We start from the raw sequence: 26,963 nt of genomic DNA, 5'->3' as shown, positions 1-26,963 counted from the left end.
CATCTCAGAAAACAAAACAAAACAAAACAAAAAACCAGCCTAGGAAACATAGCGGGACTGCATCTCTACAAAAAATTAAAAATTAGCCAGGTGTGGTGGTATGCACCTGTAGCCTAAGCTGCTTGAAAGGCTAAAGTGAGAGGACCACTTGAGCCCAGGAGATTGAAGCTGCAATGAGCTATGACCACACCACTGCACTGCAGCCTGGGCAATAGACTTAGACCCTGTCTCAAAAAACAAACAAACAACAACTAAAAAAACCCACCCTGCCCATTGTGTGGAAGGAAGATGGTACTAAGGGTAAGAGTGGCCCCGGGGGACAGTTTGGAGGCTAATGCGACATCTAAGCAAGAAAGATAATGAGGACTTGAGCTAGGGTAGGAAAAAAGGTCATATTTTAAAAATATATTTTGGAGTTATAGCTGACAGAACTTGTTAATAAATTGGAGGAGGGGCCAAAGAGGAAAAGAGAAATGGAGGATAACTTCCAGGCTTGGGGCCTCAATACTGAATCTCCCTGAGCCTGTTTACTGTTCTGTAAAATGAGGGTAACTGGACCCCCCTCCTCACGGGATCTCTGTGAGGAAGGAGGTAGAGGATATAGACTGCCCATACTGACAGGCACATGGTAAACCCTCAGTGCACAGTAGCTCTTATCATTGCCCCAGTGATGACTGTATTTCCCCTGCTTCATCCATAAATAGGATTACAGAAATAACCACCCCATAGAGACTGGGGAAAAAAACTTCTTGTAGAGTGTACCCTCCCCTCCTAAGGGATAGACTTGTACTTTAACAGAATACTTAACAGTAGTGTTGAAACATGTTATTTGCACACAGATAAATAAAAGGATTCCTCACATTTCAAAAGAAGTGTAACGCTGTTTTAAGTAGTGTTTGTCCATTCAATACTTAATAGCAGGAGTAACTAAAAGCTGAAATTACAAACCCCTGCTGATTAAAAATAAATCAAAACATAAGATATAAAGCACATGTGAAATAATAATGATTTTTTTTTTTTTTGAGACAGAGTCTCGCTCTTGTCGCCAGGCAGGAGTGCAGTGGCACGATCTCGGCTCACTGCAACCTCCACCTCCCAGGTTCAAGTGATTCTCCTGACTCAGCCTCCCGAGTAGCTGGGACTACAGGCACCGTGGCACCATGCCCAACTAATTTTTGTATTTTTAGTGGAGACAGGGTTTCACCATGTTGGACAGGATGGTCTCGATTTCTTGACCTCATGATCCACCCACCTCAGCCTCCCAAAGTGCCAGGATTACAGGCATGAGCCCCCGCGCCCGGCCATAATAACGATTTTTTTTTTTTTAGATGGAGTTTCGCACTTGTTGCCCAGGCTGGAGTGCAATGGCATAATCTCAGCTCACCACAACCTCCGCATCCTGGGTTCAAGTGATTCTCCTGCCTCAGCCTCCTGAGTAACTGGGATTACAGGCATGCACCACCACTCCTGGCTTTTTTATTTTATTTTATTTTTTATTTTTAGTAGAGACAGGGTTTCTCCATGTTGGTCAGGGTGGTCTTGAACTCCTGACCTTAGGTGATCCGCCCACCTTGGCCTCCCAAAGTGCTGGGATTGCAGGGGTAAGCCACCGCGCCCGGCCGCAATAATGACTTTTTTAAAAAACAGGCATTTACTGCATTTTCGTACACTAGAAGCTAAAATACCATGCTGTCCAGTTCAAAACAGGACACCTGGCAACCCTGTTCCTAACAGCTTTCTGCAAAGCCAACACCCAGTGCTTTTCTGGCTGCATTGGCCTGTCCTCATTTCCCCCTGGAAAACTGGTTTTAAACAGTACAGATAACATTCTGCCTCTATTACAATTAGCAGCTTCTCTCACCAGGTTATCTAGTGTGGCAAGTGCTAGTGTGGAGTCACTTAGTATCTTCTTTCAAAACCTCCCAGTGGCTGCCTTCAGGTAGCATGTGAAAAGCTGCTCATGGGGAATTCAGCAGCTGCTTCAGGCCCTCCAGGGCGTTTCTTGCTGGCATCTTCTGCCTCACCAGATCGCCCTGATTATTAGTGATCTGGGCCCCCTACCTAATGGAAAACCAGCCACTCTTCTTCCCAGCCCCAACAGATATTGATGAGGGGTCCTTAAATCTGGGATCCTTTCCCCTCCTTGCCCAATAATTGAACTCCTAAAATCCTTTTACTACCTGGGAATCTGCAAAGACAACCTTGAATTTGAACTGGAGCTAGAAGGACTTCCTCCGAACGAATTTGCCCATAGATGACTCTCTGGTACATGGTCTCTGTTGTTCAACTTTCTCTATTCTGAAGTCTAGAATACACCCTTGCTTCTGAAAGTGGGGCCTAAGAACCTGCAGCCTCACCAGGGAGCTTGGTAGAAATCCAGAATCTGAGGCAGGATTCTAGACTTATTGGATCAGATTCTGCATTTCAACAAGATTCCCCAGTGACCCCCAGGCATCTTCAAATTTGAGAGGCCAGGAAAGTGCTCAGGCCCTGCCCTTCCCTTCCCGTTGGCTGGGGAGAATTCCTGTAATTTGCCCTGTTTACGGGTGCTTAATCTCCAACTTCACTGTCCTCGCTTTCCAAAGAATCCTGAGTGGCTTCCTTCCAACACCTTATCTGTCTTACCCCACGCCCCTGAAGCCAGGGCCTCTTTTCTTCAAGGCCACCCCCCAACTCATCTCAGGCTGAGGCTCCTCTCTTGAGGCCATATCCCATGGTAGCATTTCTTTGAGGGCTGCTTTTCTGCCGTTCTTCTCCCCAGGTAGGGCCTCTAAAACCGATGGAAGTGAAGTGCTACACCTCAGAGCTGCTTTAGCCCTTAGAGCTGGCCAGGGTCTGAGTGGGCCTCTCACAGGGCCACAGGACTGCTCTTTCCCCCAGCATGCCTAGAAGCTGAGACCACTCACACCACATGAACATGCTATCCTTGTTCCTCTTTCCTGCCAGCCTCAACACAACCAGAATACAGCCCAATAATGGCTGCCTACAAATGGGAGGCACCCAGGGAAGGGAGGGGGTGCTTATTAAGAACCAGCCTGGAGGAGGATCATGGTTTCTCTGAAACAAGAAGGAGGTGAGGGTTGATGCGGAAGGTATATTAGAAATGCTTCAAGCACTTGATGCTTTGAGGGTTTGGGGGTTTGAGTTTGGGTTTGTTTTTTAAGCTTAACAATGTGAAAAAGATGTCAAATAACTTTTCTGAACTGTGGCAATCAGAGCCTTGTCCAGAATCATAACTTAATGGCTTTTTGGCTCTCAATTTGATGGTCAGTTTGGCTAACCAACACTTTTTACTTCTGTGTTATTTATTACACAGTTGATCCCCCCCATAATATGTTAAAAGCCTACTTCCAACCTATTAAAATGTACCCTTGGAGTGCTGTCCAGATTCACCATTAAAATAGTGTCTTTCCAGTCTTATGTATTTTATTCAGCAGTTGCTACAGTACTTTTTTTTTTTTTTTTTTTTTGACAGGATCTCATTCTGTTGCCCAGGCTGGAGTCCAGTGGTGTGATCACAGCTCACTGAAGCTTTGACCTCCTAGGCTCAAGCTATCTTCCTGCCTCAGGCTCCTGAGTAGCTGGGACTATAGGCACATGCCACTATACCTGGCTAATTTTTAATTTTTTGTAGAAACTGGGTCTCGCTATGTTGCCCAGGCTGGTCTCGAACTCCTGGGTTCAAGCATTCCTGACACTTTGGCCTCCCAAAGTGCTGGGATTACAGGCATGAGATGCCATGCCTGGCCATATTTTTATTTTTAAATCTTTCTATTTAAATAAGGAGAGGGAGAGAGAGAGAAAGCTCTAGGTGCATTTTTTCCAAATGGACACCTTGCCATGTTTTCAACACACATCTAAAGCCTGAATTGAGAGTATAATTTTTCTGTAGATACATCACCTTGAGGAATTTTATAAACTTCAGTTTCCTCATCTGAGAAATGAGGTAGTTGGATTAGATGAACTGGCTCATCAAGTGAGTATAAGGAGCCTTCCAAATTTAAGAATTATTAACATTTCCCGGAAGACTAACCAGGCAATTTTTCTTCTTTAGGTTTGACTTTCTGAGATGTCATGGCTTAGTATTCTTTAAGCAAATTCTGGAATGTTCTTGTCCCTTTGGAATAATTGTAATGTGGATTTGTTCTGTGCAACTGATGATATTCTAATGTGTTTGGGCAGGTTTAAGTCTAAATTTCCAAAGTCTCACACCTGTGGTTTTACCAAAAAGGTACTGCTCAAGGAAACCAGTGATGGGCAAAGGATGCATGGTATAGCTATGATGCAAGAGCGCCCTCTGCAGGCCATGCGAAGATGAGTCTCTTTCTTAAAGGGTAGCTTTTCCGCTCTTTGTGTAGAGTACAACCCTTCCCTTCCTCCTGTAGCATTCTCATCAAGAAACATTTGTTTAGTGCTTACCCTGAGCTAGGCACAGTGTGCTTAGGGCTGGGAACACAAAAATAAAAGCATCCTAGGCTTAAAGGATCTCACGGTCTAATGGGGTACATCCCAATCAGATCATTATAATGCAACCTGAGAGGTGTGTCACTGGAGCTGTGCCTCATGTCCCCATTAGTTTGCAATCACAAGTTGCACACAAGAGCCGAAATCAAACTGTACAGTACAATGCTTTTTTGTTAGGAGAGAAGGACTGGTGACTCACCCTAGCATTTTCTCTTTGCACAGAAACAGATGCCCTGCCCAGAAGCAACACGGCTAATGGGTGCCACCGTGGAGACCCAGGCAATCTGAGAGTAGTCCTGACAGCCAGACCTCCAGGGTGGAAATGGGAAGGTCTACAGAGAAAGGTCAGGATTTAACAGGGAAATGGAGGAGGGCAAGAACGGGGGTCAGGAGGTATCTACGCATTTTGATATGAAATTAAGAAGTTCATTTAAAATATACAACCAAGGCCCGTGACACTTTTTGTAACAAGATTCTAGCTTATCTTCCCACTAGATTTTGTTGGACTTTTTTCAAATTGTATCTGATTGTGTTTTTCAAACTAGGCCAGGAGGGCCCCTCAACTTCTAAAATACAAAAATCCTTTCTGCTCCTCTTTTCAAATCTTCTCAGATTCTGGGCACACCCAGAAATTCCATGTGCCTTTTTACTCCCTTAATCCTGTTAACTTTTTGTCTCTTCTTAGCAATGACTTCCTTTCATTTTAGAGAAAGTTCTGCTGGTAACATACTATATAAGCCAGGAGAGAAAAAGAACTTGAAAGAGGAACACATTTTTCTTCATTTTCTTTTTTCAAAAAAGGTAAGGGAAAAAAATAAAGGAAGTGGAGAAATATACTACTCAGTACAGTTGTCAAACAAATTTCTTGGAACCATGGCCTACAAGAATACCTATCTTAACTGCATTGCACTAGAAACCACATTTTCATATTCCTTTTGTGATAATTCTAAGATAATGAATTAGATGTTAGCCATTGTTTTCCAGAATAGAATTTCTGGAGTTACTGGTAGTTCAGGGAATTTTAGTCACAAGATATATATTTTCTGTACCTTTGTGTGTGTGTATATGTGTGTATGCATATATACTTATATACATGCACATATATACACATACACACAAACATACATGTGCTATAGCTTTTGAATGGAGATATATGTGTGTGTACACACACACACATTCATTCATTCATTTATATCATACAGCTTCTCTGAAGAGCAACAGGAGAAAAATGCAGGAAATATAAAGGCAACCTGGGGTCAGTCCTATGCAGTGAGCTCTTTGAGGTCTCCATCAGAAATAAAAGATTTCAGTCTTTTTTGGCTGGGCACAGTGGCTCACACCTGTAATCCTAACACCTTGGGAGGCCAAGGTGGGAGGATTAACAAAAAATACAAAAATTAGCCGGGGGTGGTGGTGGGAGCCTGTAGTCCCAGCTACTTGGGAGGCTAAGATGGTAGGATCACCTGAGCCAGGGAGATGGAGGCTGCGGTGAGCCATGATCGCACCACTGCACACCAGCCTGGGTGACAGAGTGAGACCCTGTCCTAAAAAAAAAAAAAAAATCAATCTTTTCATAGTTATTCAAATTAAAACAACAAAATAGAGATGTGAAGACTTGGCTCAGGAAGATTCAGTCATCTCAACAATCACTGTAAAGAACTGCCATCAGACTCCTTTTGACTCTAAATGGCAAAGGATACCAACACCGTTCTTCCTAGGAAGCTAATCTATAGTTAAAATAGGCACATTGCATAGCTCTGTGTATCTACAGTGTTGTAATTGTCTAACAGAGTGGAGATACTAAATGTACTCAGTGCATAAAACATATTTTATTTAAAATAGAGAAGAAATTCCTGAGGGAACAATAAAATCAAGGATGTTACAGTAATTTCATGAGCCATCCAGATATAATTACCAACAAATAAAAAGAAAATATTTCATAATGCTCTGTTTTATTTAAATATTGGCTTATAAGGCATTGTTCTGTTATTTTCTTTGGTTAAAACAAAGTTTTTAAAATCAATATCTCATACTTGTTAGTATGTATTAGTGGGAAACCTTTATAATAAAGTAATTTTATGTGCAAAAGCTGCCTAGTTTCCAGCTCTGGGGCATTCTGGGAGCACAAACCTCAGGGGCATCATTATGGCCCAAAAAACCTGGGGATTGAGTTGACGGGGCTTTACCCAAGAGGGCCTAAAACAACACAGTTAAAGATGGAGAAACAGGCCGGGTACGGTGGCCTCCCACTTTGGGAGGCCAAGGTGGACAGATCACCTGAGATCCGGAGTTCGAGATCAGCCTGACCAACATGGAGAAATCCTATCTCTACTGAAAGTACAAAATTAGCCAGGTGTGGTGGCACATGCCTGTAATCCCAGGTACTCAGGAGGCTGAGGCAGGAGAATCGCTTGAACCCAGGGGGCAGAGGTTGCAGTGAGCCGAGATCACGCCATTGCACTCCAGCCTGGGCAATAAGAGCCAGACTCCATCTCAAAAGAAAAAAAAAAAAGATGGAGAAACAGAAGCCCAGGGTTCAGCTATTAAGAGAGGCCTGGCAAGGGACAGTCAATAATGGGAGAACAGTAGGGGTTAGAACCTAGATGCTGAGAATAAGATAAAACAAGGCTTCACAAGGCCTGAATCAACTAGAACTAAGTTTAAAACTAAAGGTATGGATGAGAAGATGTGCAAGACTATTCCTTGTCCCTCTTAAATTAGCAATTTAATTTACACTGAGAAATGTATGGCCATAAGGGACCAAAATAATAATAATAATGTTGACATGATTGCCTTTTTTTTTTTTTTTTTTTTTTGAGATGGAGTCTCACACTGTCACCCAGGTGGTGTGCAGTGGTGCGATCTCGGCTCACCGTAACCTCTGCCTCCCAGGTTCAAGCAATTCTCCTACCTCAGTCTCCCAAGCTAGGATTACAGGTGCCCACCACCACACCCAGCTAATTTTTTTTATTTTTAGTAGAGACGGGGTTTCACCAGGTTAGTCAGGCTGGTCTCGAACTCCTGACCTCAAGTGATCCACCCGCCTCAGCCTCCGAAAGTGCTGGGATTACAGGCGTGAGCTACTGCACCCGGATTGGCCGATTTCCTTCTCAAATTCTAGACATGTGGTGTGACAGCTCTTAATCACAAGCTATTTTATGGGTTTACCTGACAAAGCACTGTTACAGAGACTAGAAATACCCAAAGAAATACTGCATCCTCTCCGCAGACCTACATGGGAATCAGAAGGTGGACTGCTGAACAACAGATCAGCACAAGAAGTTCAAAGAATGAAGTTGCAATGTCATTAGGCTATGATAGCTTAGGCATCCATCTGACTATTGGAGTGTCTTATTCCCATACAGCATCTATATTAGGGCTAGATTTGCCACTGGGTCCCGAAATGCTGGCAGTCCTTTGGTATTCAGAGCTGTAAAAAAAGAGGGAATCAAAAAGACTAGGAGTTCATTTCGACAGCCTTGGCAATGTATAGGATTTTGCGATTTTCTTTTGTAAATTGGAGATTCTTTTTTTCATGCATAAAACATTTTTCATAGAACTGTAAAAAGCTCCCAGACCCTTGGTGTGGGGCCTATACTATTCAATGGATAAACTGGCCCTGTCTGTCGTAGCCTCAAAGATGTAGGAAACAGCATTCCTGATAGAATTAAGGGAGTTGGAGGTGCTAGTTACTGGGAATAAGCCACGATGGAAGCTCCATGGGAGCAGAAACAAAACTGTATCCCCAGCACCTACACAGGGCCTGGTTCCTAGTAGGGAAAGGTAAATATTTGAAAATGAATGAACAAATTACTAGATAAACCAGAAAGTGAAAGTAGAAGGGAGATGAGATAACTAGATTTAAGTAAACAAAACCTCAAGAAATCAGAATTCAAGAAATTATATCAAGTATAAAAGGCTCTAGCAGGCTGGATGTGGTGGCCCACGCCTGTAATCCCAGCACTTTGGGAGGCCGAGGCGGGTGGATCAAGTTCGAGACCGGCCTGACAAACCTGGTGAAACCCTGTCTCTACTAAAAATACAAAAACTTAGCTGGGCATGCTGGAAGGGGCCTGTAATCCAGCTACTTGGGAAGATGAGGCAGGGGAATCACTTGAACCCGGGAGGTGGAGGTTGTGGTGAGCTGAGATCACACCATTGCACTCCAGGCTGGGCGACAGAGTGAGACTCCACCTCCACCCCCCCAAAAAAAATAAAGGCTCTAGCATCTGGGAACCAGAATACAGGTCTAATCTTTCACAGTTCCTGCTGACCTAGGGTAGCATCACATTTCTAGACATTTCCCCAATATATTATTGTGAAAATTTGCAAACATAGAGCAAAGTTGAAAAAATTTTATAGTGAACAGCATATACCTACCATGTAGACTACCACTAACATTTCACTATAGTTGGCTTATCACATGTCTGTACCTTTCTCTAAGCATTCGTCAATCCCTGTTTTTTTTTTTTTTTGGACGCATTTAAAAGTAAATTGTAGACATCAGTAGACTTCCCCCTAAATAACTCAGCATGTATATCATTGACTAGGTTAAATATTTGTTGACTTTTTTCTTTTGAAGTAAAATATGTATACAATGAAATGTATAAATCTTATGTGCTTGTGTGTAAATTTCCAAGTTTTAATAATAATAAATGCCTATACCTTTGTATCCCAAATTGCTATAGAGACATAGAACATTACTGTCACTTCAGAAATTTCCTTTTTTTTTTTTTTAATTGAGACGGAGTCTTGTTCTGTCACCCAGGCTGGAGTGCGGTGGCACAATCTCGGCTCACTGCAGCCTCAACCTCGGGCTCAAGCAGTCCTCCTGCCTCAGCCTCCAGAGTAGCTTTTTTGTAGAGACAGGGTTTCACATTGTTGCCCAGGCTGGTCCTGAACTCCTGGGCTCCAGTAATCTGCCCACCTCTACCTCCCAAAGTGCTAGGATTATAGGACTGAGCCACCGCGCCCGGCCCCATAATTTTTTTTTTGAGACGGAGTTTTGCTCTTGTCGCCCAGGCTGGAGTGCAATGGCTTGATCTTGGCTCACTGCAACCTCCGCCTCCCGGGTTCAAGTGATTCTCCTGCCTCAGCCTCCCAAGTAGCTGGGATTACAGGCATGCTCACCACACCTGGCTAATTTTGTATTTTTAGTAGAGATGGAGTTTCTCCATGTTGGTCAGGCTGGTCTTGAACTCCCGACCTCAGGTGATCCGCCCACCTCAGCCTCCCAAAGTGCTGCAATTACAGGCATGAGCCACCACACCCAGCCGATAGGCCCCATAATTTTTTTAAGTCTTTTTTTTTTTTTTTATTGCTGGGGGTACAGGACAAGGACAATAAAAATGTTGAAACTTCAATATATTCTGATTACAGCTTAAAATAGCTCAGGACAACTTGCAGGAGGTGTTACATCGGGGAAGCTATCATTGCGGGAGGTATTATACATCATCTTAAGAAATTATCTCAGGCCAAGCACAGTGGCTCATGCCTTTACTCTGGGAGGCTGAGGCAGGAGGATTGCTTGAAGCTAGGAATTCAAGACCAGCCTGGGTGACATGGCGAAACCCTGTCTCTACCAAAAATACAAAAATTACCCCACCATGGTGGCACATGGCTGTGGTCCCAGCTACCTGGGAGGCTTAGATGGGAAGATGGTTTGAGCCTGGGAGGCAGAGGTTGCAGTGAGCTGAGATTGTCCCATTGCACTCCAGCCTGGGCAACAGAGCCAGACCCTGTCTCAAAAAAAAAAAAAGATCTCAAGTAATGAGATCTAGGAGAATGATTACTTGCTTACTTGCTATTCTCAAACTTCAGTCTCCAGTTGAAGAAAAGGCAAACATAAACATAGAGCCTCAGCAAACCTCTTTCCTGTTTCACATGCAACCTCCATTGACAGACACTCAGAAGGAACAGTGCTCACTGACACCCCCACCTTCTGTCCTATAACTCAAATGGCCTAGGGGCCTGCGACTGCTGGGCTCTAGACTGCTCTGGGGAGCTTTCTGTACTTTTTCTAATGCCTAGGCAAATTCAGTTCTTAAAACCAACAAGCCAATAAGTCTTTGTTCCCCTCAAATTATGTTTGAAGCAATTCAAAGTGCTAAGTATATATCTTAATAAAATAAAATTTATATTACCAGATTGGATCTTTATGTAATGAGCAGTTTTTTGTTGTTGTTGTTGTTTTTAATTGAGATGGAGTCTCGCTCTGTCGCCCAGGTTGGAGTGCAATGGTGCAATTTCAGCTCGCTGCAACCTCTGCCTCCTGGTTTCAAGCGATTTTTCGTGCCTCAGCCTCCCAAGTAGCTGGGATTACAGGTGCCTGCCACCATGCCCACCTAAGTTTTTTGTTTTTTGTTTTTTTTTTGAGACGGAGTCTCACTCTGTCGCCCAGGCTGGAGTGCTGTGGCGTGATCTCGGCTCACTGCAAGTTCTGCCTCCCGGGTTCACACCATTCTCCTGCCTCTACCTCCCAAGTAGCTGGGACTACAGGCACCCACCACCACGCCCGGCTAATTTTTTGTATTTTAAGTAGAGACGGGGTTTCACTGTGTTAGCCAGGATGGTCTCCATCTCCTGACCTCGTGGTCCGCCCGCCTCAGTCTCCCAAAGTGCTGAGATTACAGGTGTGAGCCACCGCGCCCAGCCAATGAGCAGTTTTCTATGCAACATTTCAGATGCAGCTTCTGGCTTTAGAACGTGGAACTTCAGTCTCATCTGTGCAGTACCTGGACATTGTGATATCATTAAAAAATACCGTATTAAAATACACTTTTAAAACTTTTATTATGGAAATTTTCAATCACACACAAAAATAGAATAATCAATCCTCCTGTACCCATCACCCAGCCCCAATAATGATCTTCTTAGGAAAATGCATTTTAAGATTCACCCATGTTTTTGTATGAATCAGTAATCTGTTCCTTTTTATTGCTGAGTAGTATTCCATTATATGGATTATCACAATTTATCATTTTCAATTGCTCATTTTGGGAAAATTATGTATAACTAGTCATATACATGTTTTTGTATGAATGTAAGCTTTCATTTCACTTGGATAAATATCTAGAAGTGAGATTGCTGGGTCACATAAGTATATGCTTAACTTTATAAGAAACTGCCAAATTTGTTTTTCCAAAGTGGCTGTACCATTTTGTATTTCCACCAGCAATGAATGACTCTGTTACTCCACATCAAGGCCAATATTTTGTATTCAGTTCTTTATTTTAGCCATTGTAATAGGTGCATAGTGGTATCCCATTGTGGTTTTAATTTGCATATCCTTCATGACTAATGATATTGAATATATTTCCCTATGTTTATTTGCCATCCATACATCTTCTTTGGCGAAGACAGACATTTGCACAGTTTTAAGTTTAATTATTTGTTTTATTATTGTTATGGCTAAAGAGTTCTTTATATATTCTAGATACAAACTCTTTATTGGATATGTGATTTGCAAATATTTTCTCCTTGTCTATGGCTTGTATTTTCATTCTCTTCACAGATTTTTATACAAAGCAAAAGTCTTTTTTTTTTTTTTTTGAGACACAGTCTCGCACTTTCACCCAGGCTGGAGTGCAATGGCGCAATCTTGGCTCACTGCAAACTCCGCTTCCTGGGTTCAAGTGATTCTCCTGCTTCAGCCTCCCAAGTAGCTAGGATTACAGGCGCCTGCCACCATGCCCAGCTAATTTTTGTATTTTTAGTAGAGATGGTGTTTCACCATGTTGGCCAGGCTGGTCTCGAACTACTGACCTCGTGATCCACCCGCCTCAGCCTCCCAAAGTGCTGGGATTACAGACATGAGCCACCATGCTCAGCCCACAAAAGTCTTTAATTTTCGTAAAACTCAATTTCTCATTTTTTTCTTTGATGGGTTGTGCTTTTGGTGTCATATTTAAATACTCATAGTTGGCCGGACATGGCTTACGCCTGTAATCCCAGCACTTTGGGAGGCCAAGGAGGGTGGATCACCTGAGGTCAGGAGTTCGAGACTAGCCTGGGCAACATGGTGAAACCCCGTCTCTACTAAAAATACAAAAATTAGCTGGGCCTGGTGGCGTATGCCTGTAATCTCAGCCTCTTGGGAGGCTCAGGCAGGAGAATCGCTTTAACCCGGGAAGCGGAGGTTGCAGTGAGCCGAGATCACGCCATTGCACTCTAGCCTGAGTGACTAGAGCGAAACTCTATCTCAAAAAAACAAACAAACAAACCTCATAGTCAAACTCAAGGTCTCTTACACTTTCTCCTAGACGTTTTATAGTTTTATATTTTATATTTAGGTCTATAAACCACTTTGAAATAATTTTTGTATAAGGTATGAAGTATGTGTTGAGGTTCCTTTTTTGCATATGGATGAAGAATCATTCTAGCACCATTTGTTGAAAAAACTGTTCCTTCTCTATTGAATTGCCTTTGAACTTTTGTCAAAAAATCTGTTGACTATATTTGTGTAAGTTTAATTTGGGCCGTTTATTCTGTTTAATGTATATACGTGTCTATTCTTTCAACAATACCATGCTGTCTTGATTACTATAGCTTTACAGTAAGCCTTAAAGTAGTGTGGGTCCTCCAACTTAGTTCTTTTGTTGTTGTTTTATTTAAAAAAAAAAAAATTGGGCCAGGTGCATTGGCTCATGCCTGTAATCCCAGCAGTCTGGGAGGCCAAGCTGGGCGGATCGCTTGAGGGCAGGAGTTTGAGACCAGCCTGGCCAACATGGTGAAACGCCCTCTCTATTAAAAATACAAAAATTACCCAAGTGTGGTGGTGGGTGCCTGTAATCCCAGCTACTTGGGAGGCTGAGGCAGGAGAATCACTTGAACCTGGGAGCCGGAAGTTGCAGTGAGCCAAGATTGCACCACTGCACTCCCGTCTGGGCAACAGAGGGAGACTGTCTCAAAAAAAAAAAAAATGAGCAACAACATCAAAAAAAACCAAGAAACCAAAAACCAAAAAAAATTGGCTCCTGTAGTTTAATTACCTTTTCCATTTTATTTATTTATTTATTTATTTATTTATTTATTTATTTTTTAAATAGAGACAGGATCTCTCTATGTTGCTGCCCAGGCTGGTCTCAAACTCTTGGGCTCAAATGATCTGCCCACCTTGGCTTCCCAAAGTGCTGGGATTATAGGTATAAGCCACCACGCCCAGCTTCCATATAAATTTTGAATCAATTTGTCAGTATCTAAAAATGTGCCTGAGATTTCCTTGAGATTGTGCTGTTTGTGAAAGAATGACATCTTAATCATATTGAGCCTTCCAAGCCATATAGACACTTTATCTGTACATTTATTTAGATCTTCTTTATTTCATCAATGTTTTGTAGGTTTCAGCATATGGATGCTGTACATATGCCTTAAATTTATACCTAAGCTCTTAATTGTTAGTTGAGCTATTTTAAATGGTGCTGCCTTTTAAATTTCAAATTCTAATTTTTCATTGCTGTTATACAGGAATATATGATTGACTCTTTTAAATTAACCTTGTATCCTGTGACCTTGCTAAACTTGTATTAATCCAACAGTTTTATTGTAGATTCTTTAGGAATTTCTTCATAGATAATCATGCTGTCTGTAAATAGAGACCATTTTGTTTCTTCCTTTACAATTTGTATGCCTTTTATTTCTTTTTCTTGCCTTTCGCCAATAAATATGATATTAGCAGTAGTTTTTTTTGTAGATGCCACTTAGATTAAGGAAGTGACCTTATATTCTTAGTTTCCAAGAAGTTTTTTGTGGAGTTTGTTGTTTGATTGGTTTAATCATGAATGGATGATGAATTTTGTCAAATGCTTTTTCTATACCTAATAAGAGCATTCTTTTTTCTTTTCATCTATTCTATTGATGAATTATATCAATTGATTTTCAGATGTTGAACCACCTTTAAATTCCTGGTATAAACTTTGTGTTTTTTTGTTTTTTTTTTTTGTTTTTTTTTGAGGTGGAGTCTCACTCTGTCGCCAGGCTGGAGTGCAATGGCGTGCTCTCGGCTCACTGCAACCTCCGCCTCCCGGGTTCAAGCAATTCTCCTGCCTCAGCCTCCTGAGTAGCTGGGACTACAGGCATACGCCACCATGCCCAGCTAATTTTTGTATTTTTAGTAGAGATAGGGTTTCACCATATTGGCCAGGCTGGTCTCGAACTCCTGACCTCGTGATCCACCCACCTCAGCCTCCCAAAGTGCTGGGATTACAGGCATGAGCCACCGCACTCGACCCTCATTTGGTCCTTAATTAATAACCTTTAGTTTTTAGATCAGTTTTAGGTTTATAGCCAAATTGAGCAGAAAATACAGAGAGTTCCCATATACCCTGTTCCCCCACAACACAATCTCCCCAACCATCAGCATCCCATACCATAATGGTACACTTGTTATAACTGATGGCCCTACAATTACACATCATTATCACCCAAAGTCCATACTTTACAGTAGTGTTCGTTCTTGGTGTTATACTTTCTATGAATTTTGACAAATGTATAATGACATATTCACCATTGCAGTATTATACAGCATAGTTTCACTGCCCTAAAAAAGTCCCGTGTTTCACCTATTCATACCTCCCTTTCTCCCAACCCCTGACAACCACTGATCTTTTTATTGTCTCCATAGTTGTGTCTTTTCCAGAATGTCATATAGTTGGTGTCATACAGTATGCAGCCTTTTAGATCAGCTTATTTCACTCAGTGATAAGCATTTGTTTCTTCCATGTCTTTTTATGGCTTGATATCTCATTTCTTTTTACTGCTAAATAATATTCCATTGTCTAGATATACCTCAGTTTATTTATCATTCACTTACTGAAGGACATCTTGGTTGCTTCCAACTTTTCGCGACTATGAATAAAGCTTCTACGTACATCCATGTGCAGGTGTTTGTGTGGACACAAATTTTCAGTTTATTTGGGTAAATAATAAGGCGTGCATTGCTGGATCGTATGGTAAAAGTTTTATAACTTTTTAGTTTTATAAGAAGCTGCTGTCTTCTGAGGTAGCTGTACCATTTTGTATTCCCATCAGCAAGGATTAATATTCCTGTTGCTCCATGTCCTTGCCATTATTTGGTATTGTCAGTGTTTTGGACTTTAGTTATTCTAATACATGTGTAGTGATAGCCCATTGTTTTTATTTGCAATTCTCTAATGATGTAATATGTTTAAATCTTTTCATATGTTTACTTGCTATCTGTGTATCTTCTTTGATTAGGTGTCTGTTCAGGTCTTTTGCCCATTTTTTAATTGGGCTGCTCATTTTCTTATTGTTGAATTTTAAGATTTCTTTGTGTATTTTGGATAAGAGTCCTTTGTCAGATGGTTCTTTTGCAAATATTTTCTCCCAGTCTGTGGCTTCTCTTCTCATTCTCTTGACGTTGTCTTTTGCAGAGCAGAAGTTTTAATTTTGTTGAAGTTCAGCTTATCAATTGTTTCTTTCATGAACTATAATTTTGGTATTGGATCTAAAAAGTTATCACCAGCCAGGCGCAGTGGCTCATGCCTGTAATCCCAGCACTTTGGGAGGCCAAGGCGGGCAGATCATGAGGTCAGGAGATCGAGACCATCCTGGCTAACACGGTGAAACCCCGTCTCTACTAAAAATGCAAAAAAAAATTAGCTGGGCATGGTGGTGGGCACCTGTAGTCCCAGCTACTCGGGAGGCTGAGGCAGGAGAATGGCGTGAACCCAGGAGGCGGAGCTTGCAGTGAGCTGATATTGCACCACTGCACTCCAGCCTGGGCAACAGAGCGAGACTCCATCTCAAAAAAAAAAAAAAAATTATCACCATACCCATATGTGTTAGTCTGTTTTGTGTTGCCCTGAAGGAATATGTAAGGCTGAATAATTTATAAAGAAAACAGGTTTATTTGGCTCACAGTTCCACAGGCTATACAAGAAGTGTAGTGCCAGCATCTGCTTCTGGTGAAACCTCAGGAAGTTTACAATCATGGCAGAAGGCAAAAGGGGAGCTAGTGTATCACATGGTGAGAGAGGGAGCAAGAGAGAGGGGAGGAGGTGCCGGGCTCTTTTAAAACTAGCTTTTGCATGAACTAATAGAGCGAGAACTCATGTATTATCTCAAGGAGGGCACCAAGCCATTCATGAGGGATCCACCCCCATGACCCAAATACCTCCCACCAGGTCCCACCTCCAACATTGGGGATCACATTTCAACATGAAATCTGGAGTGGATACACATCCAAACTGTATCAACAAAGTCATCTAAGTTTTTCTCTGTTATTTTATAGGAGTTTTATAGTTTGCATTTTACATTTAGGTCTGTGATTAATTTTGAGTTAATTTTTGGGAAGGGTTTAAAGTCCATGTTTAAGTTTATTTTTTGCACATGGATGTCCAGTTGTTCCAGAACCATTTGTTGAAAAGACTATCTTTGCTCCATTGTATTGCCTTTTCTCCCTTGTTGAAGGTTAGTTGGCTCTGTTTATGTGGGTTTTTTTCTGGGCTCTCTGTTCTGTTTCATTGATCTATTTCACGAATATCACACTGTCTTGATTACTGCAGCTTTCTATAAGTCTTTTTTTTTTTAACTTGTTAGAAACCAGGTCTTTCTATGTTGCTCAGGCTGATCTTGAACTCCTGGGCTCAAATGATCCTCCTACCTCAGCCTTTTGAGTAGTCAGGATTATAGGTGTGAGCCACCATGCCTGACCTCTAGTAACTCTAGTAAGTTGGGTACTATCAGTCCTCTAACTGTTCTCCTCCTTTATTGTTGAGTTGGCTATTCTATGTCTTTGCCTCTTCACATAAACTTTAGAATCAGTTTATCAACATCAACTCCTGGGCTCAAGTGATCCTCCCACCTCAGACTTTAGAGTAGTCAGGATTATAGGTGTGAGCCACCATGCGGGACCTCTAGTAAGTCTAGTAAGTTGGGTACTATCAGTCCTCTAACTCTTCTCCTTTATTGTTGAGTTAGCTATTCTGTGTCTTTGCCTCTTCACATAAACTTTAGAATTAGTTTATCAACATCCACAAAGTAACTTGACTGGATTTTGATTGGGATTGCATTGAATCTATAGATCCAGTTCAGAACTGACATCTCAACAACACTGGGTCTTCCTATCCATGAACATGGACTATATCTCCATTTATTTAAGTCTTCTTTGATATTTTTCATCAGAGTTTTGTAGTTTTTCTCATATAGATCTTCCACATATTTTGTTAAGATTTATACCTATTGCTTTTCAGAAGGATATAAATGGTATTGTGTTTTTAATTTCAAATTCTGCTTGTTCATTGCTTACAGTGTATCAGAAGGCAATTGGCTTTTGTATATTAACTTTGTATCCTACAACCCTGCTATAATTGCTTATTAGTTCAAGGAGGGTTGTTTGTTGATTCTTTTGGATTTCTACAATCATGTCATCTGCAAACAAAGATAATTTTACTTCTTCCTTCCCAATCTATATGCCTTTTATTTCTTTTTCTTGTGTTCTTGCATTAGCTAGGACTTCCAGTATGATGTTGAAAAGCAGTGGTGAGAAGGGACATATTTGCAATGTCCTTGATAGTGTGAGAAAATCTTCAAGTTTCTCACCATGAAGTATAATGTTAGCTGTAGGTTTTTTGGCAGATGTTCTTCATCAAGTTGAGCAAGTTCATCTCTATTCTCAATTTATTGTGAGTTTTTCCAATCATGAAATGGTTTTTTTTTGTCAAATGCTTTTTCTGCATCTATTTATATGACCATGTGATTTTTCTTCTTTAGCCTGTTGTTGTGATGGATTACATTAATTGATTTTCAAATGTTAAACTAGCCTTGCCTACCTTGGATAAATTCCACTAGACCATGGTGTGTAATTCTTTCTTTACATTGTTGGATTCAACTTGCTAGTATTTTGTTCAGGATTTTTGAATCTATGTTCATGAGAGATATTACTCTATTGTTTTCTTTTCTTGTATTTTTTTTTTCTGAGACAAGGACTCACTCTGCTGCCTAAACTAGAGTGCAGTGGCATGATCATAGCTCCCTGCAGGGTTGATCTCCTGGGCTCAAGTGATCCTCCCACTTCGGCTTTCCGAGTAGCTGGGACTACAGGTGTGTGCCACCATACCAGCTACTTTTTTTTTTTTTTTTAAAGTAGAAATGAGGTCTTGCTATGTTGCCCAAGCTGGTCTTGAACTCCTGAACTCAAGTGATCCTCCCACCATAGCCTCCCAAAGTGTGGGATTACAGGTGTGAGCCACTGCACCCAGCTCTTGTAATGTCTTTGTCTAATTTGAATATTAGGGTAATGCCAGCCTCATAGAATGATTTAGGAAGTATCCCCTCTGCTTCTGTCTTCTGGAACAGATTGTATAGGATTGGTATAATTTCTTCCTTAAATGTTTGGTAGAATTCACTAATGAATCCATGTGAGTCTGGTGATTTCTGTTTTGGAAGTTTATTAGTTATTAATCCAATTTTTTTTATCAATATAGGTTTATTAAAAGTATTGATTTCTTTTTGTGTTAATTTTGGCAGATTGTGTCTTTTAAGTAGGTTATCAAATGTGTGGACATAGAGTTATTAATAATATTCCTTTATTATTCTTTTAGTGTCCATGGGATCTGTAGTGATGCTTCTCTTTCACTTCTGATATTAGTAATTGTGTCTTCTCTTTTTCTTAGTAAGCCTGGCTAGAGGTTTATCAACTTTATTGATTTTTTTTAAACTAGATTTTGGTCATGTTATTTTTCTCTATTGGTTTTCTGCTTCCAGTTTCATTGATTTCTGCTATAATTTTCATTTATTTTATTCTGCTTATTTGGATTTAATTTGCTCTTCTTTTTCTAGTTTCCTAAGGCAGAATATTGGATTAATTATTTTATTTTACTTTTTTCTTCAATGGCATGGTGGAGATGGCTGGTGTTGTATGAACTCAGATTCATGACAACTGAAGAAAGTTGCACCTTGGCCTTCTCTGAGCTAAAAGCTGAAAGCTGGATTAATGATTTTAAATCTTCTTTTCTAATATATGTATTCAATACTATAAATTTCTAAGCACTGCTTTTGCTGTATCTTAGACATTTTGATAAGTTATATTTTCATTTATTTCAAATATTTTTAACTCTCTTCATCAGACTTTTTCTTTCACTCATATATTACTTAGAAGTATGTTGTTTAATCTGGGAAGCTGAGACAGGTGGATCACGAGGTCAGGAGATCGAGACTATCCTGGCTAACACGGTGAAACCCCGTCTCTACTAAAAAATACAAAAAAATTAGCCAGGCATGGTAGCGGGCACCTGCAGTCCCAGCTACTCAGGAGGCTGAGGCAGGAGAATGACGTGAACCCAGGAGGTGGAGCTTGCAGTGAGCCAAGATCGCACCACTGCACTCCAGCCTGGGTGACAGGGTGAGACTCCGTCTCAAAAAAAAAAAAAAAAAATAGAAGTATGTTGTTTAATCTCCAGGTATTTGTGATTTTCAGCTATCTGGTATCAATTTCTAGTTTAATTTCATGAGGTCTCAAAGCAGACACTATATGACTTCTTTTATATTTGTTGAGGTGTGTTTTATGGCCCAGAATGTGATCTGTCTTGGTGAATGCTCCATGTGATTTTGAGAAGAACTGTAATCTGCTGCCTGCTGCTGGATGAAATATTCTGTAGATGTCAATTATATACAGTTGATTGATAGTGTTGTTGAATTCAACTGTGTCCTTACTGGTTTTCTGCCTGCTGACTGTGTCCATTTCTGTTAGAGGAGTGTTAAAGTCTCCAACTATAATAGTAGATTCACCCAGGTCTTCTTGCAGTTTTATCAGTTTTTCCCTTACATATTTGGATGCCCTGTTGTTAGGTGAATACACATTAAGAATTATTGTGTCAGTGGGGTGCAGTGGCTCATGCCTGTAATCCCAGCACTTTGGGAGGCTGAGGCAGGCAGATCACCCGAGGTCAGAAGTTCAAGACCAGCCTAGCCAACATGGTGAAACCCAATTTTTACTAAAAACTACAAAAAATTAGCCAGGTGTGGTGGCAGGTGCCTGTAATCCCAGCTACTCAGGAGGCTGATACAGAATTGCTTGAACCCTGGAGGCAGAGGTTGCAGTGAGCCGAGATTGTGCCATTATACCATTGTACTCCAGCCTGGGTGACAGAGAAAAACTCTATCTCAAAAAAAAAAAAAAAAAAAGAATGATTATGTCTTCTTGGGGTATTGAATGCTGTTTCATTATGTAATTTCCCTCCTTATCCCTGATATCTGTCCTTGCTCTGAAGTTTGCTCTGCCTAAAATTAATATAGCTACTTCCACTTTCTCTTAATTAGTATAGGCATGGTATATCTTTCTTCATCCATTTACTTTTAATCTATATATGTTCTTATATTTCAAATGTGTTTCTTTCTTTCCCTTTTTTTTTTTTTTTTTTGAGAAGGAGTCTCGCTCTTTTACCCAGGCGGGAGTGCAATGGTGTGATCTTGGCTCACTGCAGCCTCCGCCTCCCAGGTTCACGCAATTCTCCTGCCTCAGCCTTCTGAATAGCTGGGATTACAGGTGCACACCACCACGCCTGGATAATTTTTGTATTTTTAGTAGAGATGGGGTTTCACCATGTTGGCCAGGCTGGTCTCAAACTCCTGACCTCATAACCTGCCCACCTTGGCCTCCCAAAGTGTTGAGATTACAGGCGTGAGCCACTGTGCCTGGGATAAAATGTGTTTCTTGTAGACAACATATAGTTAGGTCTTGTTTTTAGATCTACTCAATCTTTGTCTTAGTAAAATTTAGATCATTAACATTTACAGTCATTATAGATATAGTTGGATTAATATATCATATTTGTTACTGCTTTCTATTTGTTGCCCTTGTTTTTTATTCCTGTTTTTGTTTTCCACTGTTTTTCTGCCTTTCGTGGTTTTAATTGAGCACTTTATATGATTCCATGTTCTCTTCCTTCCTGGCATGTCACTTATACTTCTTTTTTTACTTTTTTTAGTGGTTGCCCTAGAGTTTGCAGTATACATTTATAATTAATGCAAGTCCACTTTCAAATAACACTGTACTACATCATGGGTAGTATATCTTGTAATAATAAAATATCATTAATTCATCCCTCCTGTTTCTTGTATCACTGCTACAAAACATCACTTTAAAAAATTAAAGAAGATACAAATAAATGGAAAGACATCCCATGTTCATGGATTGGAAGGCTTAATATTGTTAAAATAACAATACTACCCAAAGTGATCTATAAATTAAATGCAATTCCCATCAAAATTCCAATGGCTTTTTGTTTTTGCAGAAAAAATTTAAAAACCCTAAAATGCATATAAAATCTCAAAGAATCCCATATAGCCAAAAAAATCTTTAGGAAGAAAAACAAAGCTGGAGGTCTCATACTTCCTATTTTGAAAGATATCACAAAGCTACAGTAATCAAAATAGTATTATACTGACATAAAGACAGACACACAGACCAATGGAACAGAAGAATTAGCCCAGAAATAAGCCCTCACATATATTGTCAAATGATATTTGACAAGGGTGCCAAGGCCACAAAATGGGGGAGAGACTAGTCTCTTCAACAAATGATGTTGGGAAAACTGATTACGTCCAAATTTTAAAAAATGACTTTACACCATGTACAAAAATTAACTCAAAATGTGTTAAAGGCCTGAACATAAGACCTGAAACTATAAAACTCCTAGGAGAGACAAATGAAATGGTTTTGCTCCCAACCTCTCTGGTCATATTAGTCAGAGTGGCTGATGGAGTGGCATGCTCGTGTAAAAACTCAAGTTTGGTCAAGAACATATTGGGCTAAGGGGTGTATTTTTCCAACAGGCAATCTGTCATTGGCCTTGAGTATCCCCATATATTTTTGCTAGGCATACCAAGAATGTAAAGCCCTGACCATTCTTTACCAGGGCCATTTCTCAAGATTGTGTTTGCAGCAAGCAAACCTGAAGGATGGGGTAATATCTCCCCGAAACAGCAGGCTGGCTTCCACTTGCCTTAAAAACAATGAATACCCCAAACTCAGTGTTTCTTTCCTCTAATGCAACCAACTACATTCTAAGGCATCCATCACGAGCCCTTTGTATCACTTCCAATAAGCCTTGTGGGGCATGGAGACTGACACAAACAAACACGAAGTTCTGAATACTACTTTTGCTGTGGGCAATAAAATCCTTTGTCTCTGACTCAGGAATCTTCTGTCTCCTGCCAGCATCCATGAAACCAAAACAGGCTAACTTGTTAGTTTATAAGTGGGGCAAAATCCCAGGCCTTGCACAGCTCTTGACAGTCCCACATTCTGTATTTAGCTGACTGCACTCTAACAGAGTTATTTAACTTGTTCTTTACCCCCATATTTTTTATAGACTAAAAAATAAATATAGAAATTTCATCAGATTCAGGTTCAGCTTTTAAGGCAGGAATACTTTGCAAGGGGTGCTGTTTTCTTATTGCATCACATTAGGAGACACAATGTCAGGTTTTCCACTTTTAGTGATACTAGGCTTATTCAGGTTATAGTTTTACCATACATTAATGATCCATTATTTCATTAGTTCCTTTAACCACTAGAATTCTTCAGTAATAGAGAACTTTCTATCATCAACTTTGTTGCCCTAAAATTACTTCAGCCCTTCAATCTAGGCAGCAGGGCACTCTTCCCTGGCTTCCTTGTTCCAGGGGGCCCTGTATTTTGGGGTATCTTCCTCACAGTTTTCTGAGTCTCCCTCTGATCCCTGGGACTGACAAGGGCTATCAGATCCATCCACGTGAGGTGCCCCCATCCCACACTGGGACCTGTGTGTGTCCTAGTTTCTGCTTTTTCTTTTTGGGGTATTCTACAACCCTCTATCCCATACTTGGGATGGACCAGATGCCCTGAGAAGATACAAAAATCAGAGCTGGAATCCAAAAAGGAGACCTGGAAAGTGAATTGCTCCTGTTGGCACAGTATTTCTTTCCAGAGATTGTGCAAGATTGGGTTGTCAAATGGTGATAACATGCTGATTTTTAATAACTCTTGGCTCTGGGCTACCTGTGGTTCACTGTCAACCCTTGAGCTTGAGCCATGTGTGTGGATCTGTGTATCCTACAGCACCCCATGTACCTCATGTCACTGACACTCAATGCAGTCACCCCACAACACACAGGCTCTGCACCTCATGTCAGGCAATCCTTCAGGAGTGGCAGTGCCTATCTCCCTTGAAGGCTTTTGAGACCATGCCTCTACAATGTCAGTCAGCCCTTTTAATCAATATCCTCTCCTGCTTCCTATTAACTTGATGACATCATGATCTCCCTGGTTGATCTTAAGCTCTGCTGGCCAAATAATGGACATTCCTTGTGTAAAGAGGAGAGCCTCTCACCAATCCTCCCTACCAGTGATGGTGTGTGAAAGGTAGGTATGTGGTCAACAGAGGAACGTTCTAGGAATATAAAGTTTATAGTTTAAAGAGTTCAAGAGAAGACCTGGTCTTCTCTTGAAAAAATTCCCAAACAATAAATTTAGCATGACAAGAAAACAAAGTATTTTTCTTTTTTTCCTGCATAATCTGGGTAAACCCTGTGTTTGTGGTCATGATCGCAGTACCATAACCTGTGAGAGAGTCATTAGAAGCCAGTATTCTTGGGCAGCATGATGAAGGATGTAGCCTAATGAGTTTTGATGCAATCAGCATTAAATAAATGCAGGGCAAGAAGATCTATGTTGTTTCAATACATTAAGATAATGAAGAACCATGGTGGCATGTGAGTAATAACAGAATGCTACTTGTTTCTCACAGTGGGAGACATGAAACTAAACAGGAATGATACATTGACAATAAAGAACATGAAGAGATGGTTCCTGGACACTACAAGAAACCTGTGGTCCCAGCTACTCGAAGACTGAAGTGAGAGGATCACTTGAGCCCAGAAGGTCGATGCTACAGTGAGCCATGATCATGCCACTATACTCCAGCCTAGGTGACAGAGCGAGACTCCATCTCAGAAAAAAAAAAAAAAAAAAAGGAAAGGAAAGAAGGAAGGAAAGGAAGGGAAGGAAGGGAAGGAGGGAAGGAGGGAGGGAAGGACGGGAAGAGGAGAAGGAGGAGAAGGAGAGGGAGAAGGAGAGGAAAGAAAGAAGAAGAAAGAGGAAGGAAGGAGGAGGAGGGAAGAGGAGGAGAAGGAAGAAGGAGAAGAAATGAGACAAAGGAGAAGGAAGGAGGAGGAGGGAAGAGGAGGAGAAGGAAGAAGGAGAAGAAATGAGACAAAGGAGAAGAAAGGAGAAGAAAAAGGAGGAAGAAGAGGAAGAGGAAGAAGAGGAGGAAGCAGAAGCAGCAGCAGCAGCAAGAAGCAGCAGCAGCAGAAGCAGATGCAGAAGCAACAGCAGCAGAAGCAGCAGCTGAAGAAGCAGCAGCAAGAAAGGAGGAGGAGGAAGGGGAGGAGGGGGAGGGGAATGGGGAGGAGGAGGAGAAGGCAGCGGCGGCAGCAAGAGGGGACTGGTCCCAGCAGGGTAGGAATCTTTAGATGGTTATTAAGAAATGGAATGAATAAAATGGAAATTGATGCGGTTGGCTGCACATGGTGGCTCACACCTGTAATCCCAGCAATTTGGGAGGCTGAGGTAGGAGGATCGTTTGAGCCTAGGAGTTCAAGACTAGCCTGGGCAACATATTGAGACCCCCATCTGTAAAAAATAACAACAATAAAAAGGAAATTGATGGAGTTAAAACAAAGGTCTTAACGTAACACTACCCTGAAGGTTGGGTGAACCAAAGGGAGCCCCTTTTGGTCCTCCAACATTAAAGGGCCCCAAACCAGTTTGCTGTATTTCTCCCAGTTTGGAGAAATTTAAAAAGCTAAAAGGCAGCAGTTACAATGAAAAATCTGATCTGAATTTGCCTGGGGCAATAGTTGAGCAGACTAACCAAGATAAAGATTAACAAGAGGGCCAGGGTCCTTTGGGTCACCCCTTGGCTGGGTACCCAAAGACTTTTACACAAGAGAGGGTAAATGGTCTAGGGGTGGAGAAGAAAAGTTCCTGAAACTAAAACAGAAAAATGTAGGGGTCGATAGGACTATGAAAGTTGGTATATTTGAACACACTTCATGTGAAGTAGTTGCATTTTTTATCTGATTTTATCATGGGAATGAACATTGTATCTGTGTGGGGGACTGTTTTCCCTACCTGGTACTGTAAAAGAGAAGGCATGTAAATCGTCCCTTCAAGCAATATTATTTGGACATGCTAAGTTGGAACCAGGGAGACTGCCCAGGCCCACACAGTGCAGAGTAGAAGCTACGGTGCTGGTAGGGACAAATTCTCCACTTGATAACCCTCTATGGAGCATTTCCTGGAGCTTATGGCAAAAGCCTGTGGGCACCTCCCAGCAACAACCACTGGGACTTTGGACTAGAGAATTTCCACTTGAAGGGCATTTACTGACTCGCAATGAAACATTTACTGAAGCCACCCCACTGATACCTGAAATAGGCATGCTGTCTCAGATGATGTCAGAGAAACATTCTAATGGGGATGGCAGTGCCCAGAAGAGTTCCATGACACAATGGAAATGGTTTATAGAGGATCATGCTACTCAAGGCATGCAGAGAATTTCTTTTCCCCTAGGACTGACTCTGGAACTGTGTGAGAAACTGCTGGATTCTACAGTGCCAAATAAACAACTTTCAACTGACCAAACAAGAGCTTCTTGGTTTATGGATGGCAATTCCAAGGCACAAAATGCTAGGAAGAACTGTTCTGTTTCTCAGTAAGAGAGACAGAAACTGGCTATGGGAAAGATTTCCTGGTGGGAAGGCCCTGAACATAGCTGGCAAGTGAGACTGATGCTGGCAGCCCTGGGGGACTACAAATGGAACAGGAATTCTTGATAGGAATAGACACTGACTCTAGTGAAGGCTTTGCTTATCCAATGGAAGATGAAAGTGTTCAGAGTGCCATAAAAAAATTTTTTTTAAAAATAAACAACAGAAGATATTTCAAGGATTTGGATGGCTGACCATCATTTCTTCTTCAGACAAAGGAACACACTGTACAGCCCATAATGCCCAACAATGGGCAGAGAGATATCCTCCTTAGAGTAATAGTTTGATAGATAAGTAGAATGGGCAATTAAAATATTGGTTGTCTAAAACCAGGAAAGATAAAAGCATGAAAGCCTGGCTTATACTCAACGTGGTTGAAACTAGAGTGCTCCTGCTAGATTTTTTCTCTGTTTTTCTGGTTGATCTGGGAAAAGGGAGTGGGGAGAATGCTGAGATGACTACGCAGGTCTCACCAAGAAAGGAGTACACTGGTAAAATGACAATACATTTTTCTTTCTTCTCAAAATCACCTCAAAAAATTTTTTCTCGACTGGGCACAGTGGCTCAGCCTGTAATCCCCGCACTTCAGGAAGCCGAGGCAGGCAGATCATGAGGTCAGGAGATCGAGACCATCCTAGCTAACCTGGTGAAACCCCGTCTCTACTAAAAATACAAAAAATTAGCCGGGCGTGGTAACGGGCGCCTGTAGTCCCAGCCACTCGGGAGGC

General features: G+C 41.2%; 1 protein-coding gene across 2 annotated transcripts in view; it reads left to right on the top strand.

The window, feature by feature from the left end:
• Positions 1 to 24,325, top strand: part of LOC745092 (uncharacterized) — a 125,386-nt gene extending 101,061 nt beyond the window's left edge. Inside the window, exons 6-7 of one of the 2 annotated variants that reach the window (XR_010150716.1) lie at positions 4,687 to 4,808; positions 24,213 to 24,325. Coding sequence is in view for 1 of the 2 variants with exons in the window: in XM_063792559.1 (XP_063648629.1) it covers positions 4,687 to 4,752 (66 nt within the window). In the remaining variant the exon portion in view is untranslated. Of the gene's footprint in view, positions 1 to 4,686; positions 4,842 to 24,212 lie in introns of those variants that run through there. The other variant, XM_063792559.1, reaches the window with a different exon arrangement.
• The last annotated feature ends 2,638 nt before the right edge of the window (positions 24,326 to 26,963 follow it).

The sequence above is a fragment of the Pan troglodytes genome, chromosome 14 (genome assembly GCF_028858775.2).
Source record: "Pan troglodytes isolate AG18354 chromosome 14, NHGRI_mPanTro3-v2.0_pri, whole genome shotgun sequence".
Classification (NCBI taxonomy): domain Eukaryota; kingdom Metazoa; phylum Chordata; class Mammalia; order Primates; family Hominidae; genus Pan; species Pan troglodytes.
The sequence above is the reverse complement of the archived record's forward strand: the minus strand, read 5'-3'. Positions and strand labels throughout refer to the sequence as shown.